The sequence below is a fragment of the Atta colombica genome, unplaced genomic scaffold (assembly GCF_001594045.1).
Source record: "Atta colombica isolate Treedump-2 unplaced genomic scaffold, Acol1.0 scaffold88, whole genome shotgun sequence".
Lineage (NCBI taxonomy): Eukaryota > Metazoa > Arthropoda > Insecta > Hymenoptera > Formicidae > Atta > Atta colombica.
In genome coordinates this window covers 1,031,101-1,039,460 of record NW_017259581.1, presented here as the reverse complement: position 1 = coordinate 1,039,460, position 8,360 = coordinate 1,031,101, and the positions used below count along the sequence as shown (strand labels likewise).

The 8,360-nt window shown below is 35.1% G+C and overlaps 1 protein-coding gene across 5 annotated transcripts in view; it reads right to left on the bottom strand.

Annotated features, from left to right (window-relative positions):
* The window catches only part of LOC108693175 (serine/arginine repetitive matrix protein 2), a 17,831-nt gene that overhangs the window by 5,860 nt on the left and 3,611 nt on the right, over positions 1 to 8,360 (bottom strand). For 4 of the 5 annotated variants that reach the window (XM_018201985.1, XM_018201988.1, XM_018201986.1 and 1 more), the window contains exons 4-6: positions 2,537 to 2,839; positions 441 to 566; positions 103 to 181 (exon numbers count right to left, since the gene is read on the bottom strand). In XM_018201985.1, coding sequence (XP_018057474.1) covers positions 103 to 181; positions 441 to 566; positions 2,537 to 2,839 — 508 coding nt within the window. Of the gene's footprint in view, positions 1 to 102; positions 182 to 440; positions 567 to 2,536; positions 2,840 to 3,568; positions 3,718 to 8,360 lie in introns of those variants that run through there. The other variant, XM_018201989.1, reaches the window with a different exon arrangement.

Sequence of the window (8,360 nt, the reverse complement as noted above, 5' to 3'; positions counted from 1 at the left end):
TATATATATATATATATATATAAATATATACGTAAAGATAGAGAACAGAGATAGAAAGAGACGGGAATTTATGTTTAATTTTCTTCAAAGCATCGTGCGTACCTCATGCTTGTCCTTTCCCTCGACTTTGAGCTTTTTCTTTTTCTTTTTCTTCTTCTTCTTCGATTCGGCCTCAGATGAGCTACGTAATATCCATTTATTATTTACTTCCACCATATAACTTACGTATAAGTTTTTATAATCAATGTCGATTAAATAATCTTATACTAAAATAAATTGTTTAATATCATTCCCCTCTTTTTTATAAAAATAAATTAAATTAACAAATTTTTGAAACATTGTGTGATAGAAAATGCTTTCATTTTATTTTATAAAAATTATCAGCATAAAGAACTATTATTATTGCAATATTTAATAGATAAATTGATTATCGTCATTACTTGCTATCATCGGAATCCTCACTGGAGTCGCTGTCAGACGATGTGGCCTCGATTTTTTTATGCTTTTTCTCCTTCTTTCTCTTTTTGGACTTTTCTTTCTTCTTGCCAGACTTGGGAGATTCGGATCTATGAAATCGGAGATTGAGTAATCGTTACAAGAGTTTCGAGGCGATAGTATCTTTTTTAGTTTTGTCAAACGATATTTAGTCTTATATAACTCTTGCAGTGGGCGTCTTCCTGTCGACAAGTGCATACCTTTGTGCTGACAATATATAAAGAAAGCTGTAGTATACAACGTATCAGTGTACGTGAAAAACAATTCTCCATTCTATATATCAACGTACAATATACACAAGCTATCCACTTTAAGAACTTAACTTCCCGCAATAAAATTTGGAAATATATTCCACTCTGATCAGGAACAACAATTCAATTTTAATTCTTTCTTTAACATATTAAAAAATAACTCGATTTTAAATAAAAGCCAGCAATCTATGCAAAGTACTTTCAAAATAATTTAGACCAACATTCAAATATCTTGCAGTCAAAAATAGAAGTTCACATCAATAAATATACTGTAGTAAACTGATATGAACTTTCCTCTTTCATTTCTGAAGTTCGTCCAATTATTTCGAAAGTACTTTACAAATGAATTTTGCATCACAATATTCATTCTGAAGTGTATGCAATAACAAGGGAAAATAAAGTATAATGATGCGTATAAAAGTGAGATTGTTCACAATATCACGTATAATATCGTATGATATAGCTAACAAACCGACTACATAATAGCTCACTTTGAAAGATCTGGTTTTGTACTCATTTCCGGAATTCCCGAGGAATTCTCCGATCTCGGGTTGCACAACCCACAACCATAAAAAACCACATCTTTCAACGAAAATTTACGGAAGACAAGTATACGAAATATATATATATAATACATAATGAGGAGTATTGATATAAATATGGGATTAGCATTACCTTGATAACCATCGATAAGGACGGACTTGTCAGAAAAAAATAGAGAGATGACATTAACAACAAGCTTCATCGATAAACAACAACAGAGAGATAGAAATGTATGATTCTCGTTTTCTGTTTACGTTTATTTTCATTTCTGCGCAATTTTCTCTACTTTTTAACGTTCTCTGCGTTTATTATGAAAACCTGTGTCTTTATTTTCATCCCCAGTAAATGTTTGCCCGTCATTTATTAAATTAAAGAAGATAATACATCTCTGTATATTATAATTATTAACATTTTTAGCACTAATATTTTTCCAAATTCAATAACATTCCGATATTTTATTAGTATCTAACACAAATTATTTTCATACTTTTGAAAAGGATTAAAGTAAGATTATAAATTTTAAAAAAGTAATTTATATATCATTTCAAATTACAATACACATGTTTTTTTTAATAGTATGACCGGAAAAACGAAACGTAACAAACATTTACCCCACAGGGAGATATCTAATCGCGTGAGAGACAATCTCCCAGAAAAAATCCCATAATGATAACGATATTTTAATCACGCTTTTTATATGACGCACGACATTAAACTTCCTTTGCGCGCGAAGTATTTCTTTCTTTTTATTTTTTTTTTTCAAATTAATCGCGACGACCACACTTACCTACTGCGCCTACTGGGTAGGCACTCAGTCCTCCTCAGTTCTGTTTGAAACAGAGAAAGGTGTACGGGATATGAGACAGTAGGTGGTGAGTCATGAGTTTACAGTTCTGTAAATCCAGCTAACGCGTAAAAAAAAGCAAAAGAGAGAGAAAAAGATAGAGTACGAATGTTTGCAAGACGAACAGTCTCAATTAACCGATAGGAAGAGAAAGAGAGAAAGAGAGGAGACTTTCTACTCGGATCTTGGTCGAGTTCTTTTTTTCTTTTCTGGGGTGTTCCGGAAATGTGTGACGGGGCCGGGTGTGCGGTCTTGGAGCCTCGATTCGCATCTTACTCTGAATTGATACTTAAAACGGAAGCAAGAGAAAGAAAGAGAGAAAGAAAGAGAAAAAGAAAAGTCACGGTGGGATCGAATCCAGCCTCCATGGAGCCGTGCGCGCACCGTTTACATTATGCTGTACCTTTCCCGTTTGTGCTTCTTGGTCTTCTTCTTTTTGCTTGCGCTGCTGGAACGCTTACGCTTCTTCTTTTCAGCAGTCGTGACGATCGTTTCCGGTACTGGTGGCGGCGTCGGACTCGGTGTACGCACCAGCTCGTAGACTTTACTCGCGGCGGCGGCGGCGGCTCGCGCCTCCGCCTCGCGCGCGTGCCGCTCTGGGTCTAGGCTACTGCCTTCCACGAAGAATTCGGAAATGCCGAATGCTTCGCGAAGCTTCGCATTCTTCTCCTGCTGCGCCTCGGCGATCTGATGTGTCTCTCGTACACTGGAAACACAAACTTTGTTAGTTTCCATGAATAGAAAGAGTACTAAAGAGACCAAGTACTATTTCCAGTAGTAAATAAATAATCATATATACAGCTATTAATTAATTTTCAGAAACTATTACAGTCATTAATAGTTTTCACGAATGTCCCACCCTTGAAAAGCTCCATCCTAATCATTGATCAATTATTGATATGTAATTATATGTAATAATGATCGATTTTACGTTTACGAAATTCTCACAGAAAGTGCATCCTGTTTTCACAGCTTTCATTTAACTTGCCACTGTGATTAAATATTTTAAGATTGATAGCTCAACACCAATAACCTAACCAATTATTAAATCGTCAATCATAAACGAATGTCTAGCAATCAAAATAAATAATCAAATTTCATACATCTAATTAGTAGCTTCACATTTTTAAAATGTTAAACATATTTTATAAATAAAATTATAGAACTACAGAATCATATCTGTTAACTCAACACAACAGAATCGTGATCTTAAACGCCATATGTTTGAGCTATCAAATTACAAATCAAGAAGAACGTGAATGCAAATTAATAATTTAATTATTTAATCAATTCACATATATTTAAATGTTGTTTATTTTCGAAACATCGCCCCACTGCATTATCTTTACAATCAAGACGATCTATAAGACACACTCGATAGTTCACGATAATACAGTGGTGAAATCCTGGACGAAAGATGATCGAAATAGCGTACCGCGTCGAAATCTTCACCGTCATCCTTTTAAAAACAATGATCACTTCTTCGAAGCTCCAGAGAGCTAGAAAAGTCTAGACTCGAAAGAGCACTCTGTATACAGTTACAAAAACGGTGTCAATCGGTGTCGTCCTTAACGGGCGTCGCGATGCTAATGATATAACACTCTGTGGGATGACTAGAATGGCAAGTAGGGGCAGAATCGCGCGAGTCTCTCTTCTCTCTCCCACTCTCCTTGTCCCTCTCTCTTTCTCTCTCTCTACTTTTCCTGCGACGATGAAAAGCGGTGAACTGGGGTTGAGCCGGGGCGAGAGCCACCCCTGCGCGCCTGCACGCACGGCGCCGGAACCCGGCGGATCAATACAATCCAGCTGTTCTCTTTTCTGGCATCCCCTTTGCGCTGTACAATTGCCATTGGCGACTTACGCCGAGTCGATCGCCATGAACAAATCAAACCCAAAGAGTAGTGAAATAAGCCATTCCTTTATTTCAGAAAGCTTTCCCATTATTATCGAAAAGTTTCATATTCTCATAAGATTACGTTTCAAATTATGATACTATCAAAATAAATCACATAAGATCAGTTCGAGATTTTTCATTATATATCTTCTCTTCTGAAATTCTCAAAATTATTTATTCTTACATAATTTATACAGTAACACAGTTTTGGAAAGGAAAAAATAATTTAATAATCAAGGATATTCTATGCATTCTAGCTTAATCTTGCTAACTATACTATTAAAATGTAAACTGTACACCGGGAACTTGAAAAGTAACTTTATATTTATAAGACTATTAAAAACGAGTGACAATTTGGTTATTTAGTCTTTGAAATCGTAACTGATAGAAGATTTAAATATTCTTTTTATTTCTAATCTATTTCATTTTACATTAACAAGATAGAAAAGCTCGAGCAAAGACAACTCCAATGTATAGTTTTAAGATTGAGCTGAAAGCAAAGGGATTCACCTGACGACGGAGCGCATGTTGCTTCGCCGTTCGGCGAGCAGGTGCAGCTGAATGCGCTGGCAACAACAGCAGTGTTGACGCTGCATCTGCAGCAGTTGCTGCTGCTGCTTCCTCTTGCCATTATTGGCCGCATAGTGCAATTTGCGTTTGCGCGAGCGCTTCAGCACCTTTTGCCGATCTAGCAGGAAATTGCCGCCTCGCCACAGCGTCTCGAAGAAAGCTCGGCCGTCAGCCGGGCCACGTCCACGCGCGGGTTTCGCGGGTGACACAGTCGCCGACATTGCCATTCCTCAAAATTCGGACGCAGTAACAAATAAGAATTTCTTCTTCGAGAAGGAAAGGATTCCTTCCAGAAATCTTTCTTGACGCAACTTGATGTAGCGTAAAACGCAAGATCGTTAGTCTCTTTTAATAATCGATTCAGTTTCGAGTCTAAAGATCTTTTTTAGAATTTTATCGTCTTTTGCTTATAGCATTATTTCTCGTAGATTAAATATCAGCAGATATTAACCTTTTTTTTATTTTTAGAAATAAAATTTTCTTTTGTGCTTGATACAGTAATATGAAATAATTGATTAATTTCTCATGAAAAACGTTTTCTGATTATTTCCGATTGTAATAATCGCTGATTGTGCAGTAGTTACGAATAATCTGTAATTTTTCTTTGGCTTCTTTCAGTTCTAATGGTCGATAATTATCTCAAGCCGCGTGTCTCATTTTTTTCATCGTTTTTTATTTTATCTAAAATAAAGGAGATAGCGAATAACATTGACAAGGTAATGTTAGGCTAATTAAATTCCAGATGTTCCGTCAGTTGGTCCACGTTGCACAAGTAGCGTCTACGACGTTTAATCCTTTCATGAAGGAAATAGAAAGGGTGAAACGGGGGTACAAAGAGAAAATCACGAGCAGAGGTAATAGCTCTTTCCCTTCCCAGTTGTCGTAGTGTCTTTTGTACGCGTTATCCCGGCTTTTCTAGCTAGAACATACAGCGATGACAACGATGATGATGATGATGATGATTACAATAACGAGTTCCGTCTCTCCCTTTCCTTATATGTCGTTCCACTTTGATATTCTTCAAGCGACTCTCATCATCCCATATCCGAATGTTCTCGAATGTTTCACAATATTATCAATGTTATTTTTATTTCATACATTCCTTATACATTCCTTATACTTATATTTTGATTTCTTATTATTACGTTCTTATTATTACGTATTATAATCATTTATTATTATGCACATAATCTTCCTATCATTATCAGGAATGAATTATCATTGTCTATATATCTTATGATATTGTTTGATTAGAATTATTGTTACGTTATTTGGATTATTGGATATCCTTTTTTCTTACTCCATATGATCGTGGAAGAATATATAGTAATACGTAAATCCTCGCATTGGAGACATTGCTGTATGCATTCTATCAGAGTTGAGGAAGACTTCAGATCAGGCACACTATTATATTATCGCCGTGCTTCTTTTTCCTGTCAGACTGAAGCAGGACGTTTTTCTTAACAATGTACTATCGACTTGTCGCAGTCGATGTTTTGGAGACACATGGATTTCGTAGAAAAACTTTTTATATTTCTTCTAAATGGAGACGCACGAAGATATATTTCATCTCTTTTAATGAAGTAAAAATTGCGAGAAGATGCGTGTGAGAAAGATCGTCACATAAGACCTTTTTTTTATAAAAACGGTTGAGAAATTTGAGCTTCCTTTTTTTCTTTTCTAGATAAATGAATTTTTCCTTGTCTTCTCTTTTTTTCAATTAAGACAATCGAATTATTTCTATATCATATATATCTCGACAAACAGTGTAAAAATTCAGATTTCTGAATTGCAAATATTGCTCTTCTATTGATCTTCTTTATTAATATAAAGTTTCATTTGATAAGTTTCTTGTTAGAAACTTCTTTTCTGAAATCATTTCAATTAATATTTAACATTCAATGCTTAACTAATGTAATATGTTTCATTAATATATCTTCTCCAAGTATATTTATATTATGAATTAGCCTAATAAAATGTGTACGAGCAATATAATTCCTTGAAGTTTTCTTCTCACTCAGAGAATCACTCGATATTCGATATTCGTTATTTTCCGTATATATCTGCATTACAATTTATTCCAGTGAAATGTACAATTCTTCTAAGCAAATTAAATCTTACAAATTTCTTTCACTCATCACTGGATCATGTAATAAATATAATAGATGATATTTTTCGTATTTGTATGCATCATACATTCGAAAATTATGCGATCTTCCTCGCAGATTTCTTTCGCTTGGTTATCACATTCAACTACGATATCTTTTGTAAGTTTGAATGACGCAAATCGTCGCTTGCTCCCGTAAAACTTTAATGCTAGACTTAAAACCTTACTTCGCGATGTATACTCGAAACTTAGCACTTAGGAACGACCTAGAGGAGCGGGATAATAATCACGCTATTAGATTATTAAATTAAGCTAATGGAAGACTTTTGTGATTTGTCCGTGGGTTCGTGCGTCGCGTCGCGTCACATGTTCCTTTTTCCGGCGGGGTCACTCAGTGTCACCCCAAATTAATCCAACCCTCGATGCACCATCCGTCGACGACACACGACGACGCGTCCACTGGCTGCGTCGTGACGCCGGTCCATCCTCGCACTGAGGCGCCGGAAAAAACTGGCTGCTGAGAGCGAGATGCTGTGTTCTCTCTTTTACCTCTTTCTCCCACTTCTCGTCCTCCTCCGCCCGGGTGTACCCCCCCTCATCATCTCTCACCCTCTTGGCGCCGGCGCTATGAGGTACGTCGATATCGCGAGTATAACACCTACCCTGTCCTCCACCGATCCTACCGAGATTGCCACGGAATGCGTCCCCGCCCTCTCGAGTTATATCTAATATAAAACTATAACTGACATTTTTCTCAATCTCAATATTTTGCTAGCAAAAATAAAACAAAATATTGAATTAATGACATCGTTAGTAATGATAATCGTAATTTGCGTTTACAAAAATTATTGATTGTATTTTTCCGGAGAATGTTTTCTTCTCTGTTATTATATATAAGATAATAAAGTTTAAACATTAAATAATCAAATATATCTTCTTGAAAAAAAGTGATACCGCTTTGATTTAACAAACTGATTAATAATGTCAATAATAATTATTTTTTATTTCATCTGTGTGTTTCTCATAATTGATATTTCTAACTTAAGACAAAAATACATGTCAATATATTATTAAAATAATACAATGTTGAATTTTTATTCCATTGCATTTCTTGAAAATTTTTTCGAAAACTTTAGTTTCTTTCTAAATATTAACTTTCTGTATGCGTTAAAATAGAAAATATTTAATTTTTAAATATGTTACAATTTCTTTTATATAGTCTTAAAATTGATTCTTTATTATATTTGTCATATTTAATTTGTATGAAAAATCGTACAATCAAAATTAAATTATAGCTACAAAAAGTAACTAGAATATCTAAAAGACGTCGTAAAGACGCCTTCTGAACGTCTCGAACAAGGATTTTCAGAAAGCACGTGAATATATTTTCTTGCGATATGATGTTGCATTTGTGAAAGCTTTCCTTCAGCGGAGATCGAATAAAGCTGTGGCAAAGAAATCTCAAGAAGAAGCTCAGACACCTTAACATCATATACGTCGTTTCGCATAGTATCTGTTCGCCGTCAGGATTATCCTGGATTTGGCTGACAGAAATCAATATGAAAAGGAAAGCTTTCCCTTAGAATTCTGTACACTAAAAATGAAGTGCTATCGCGTTTTTTATATCAATTTCTTTTCAGTTAATAAAATTATGAT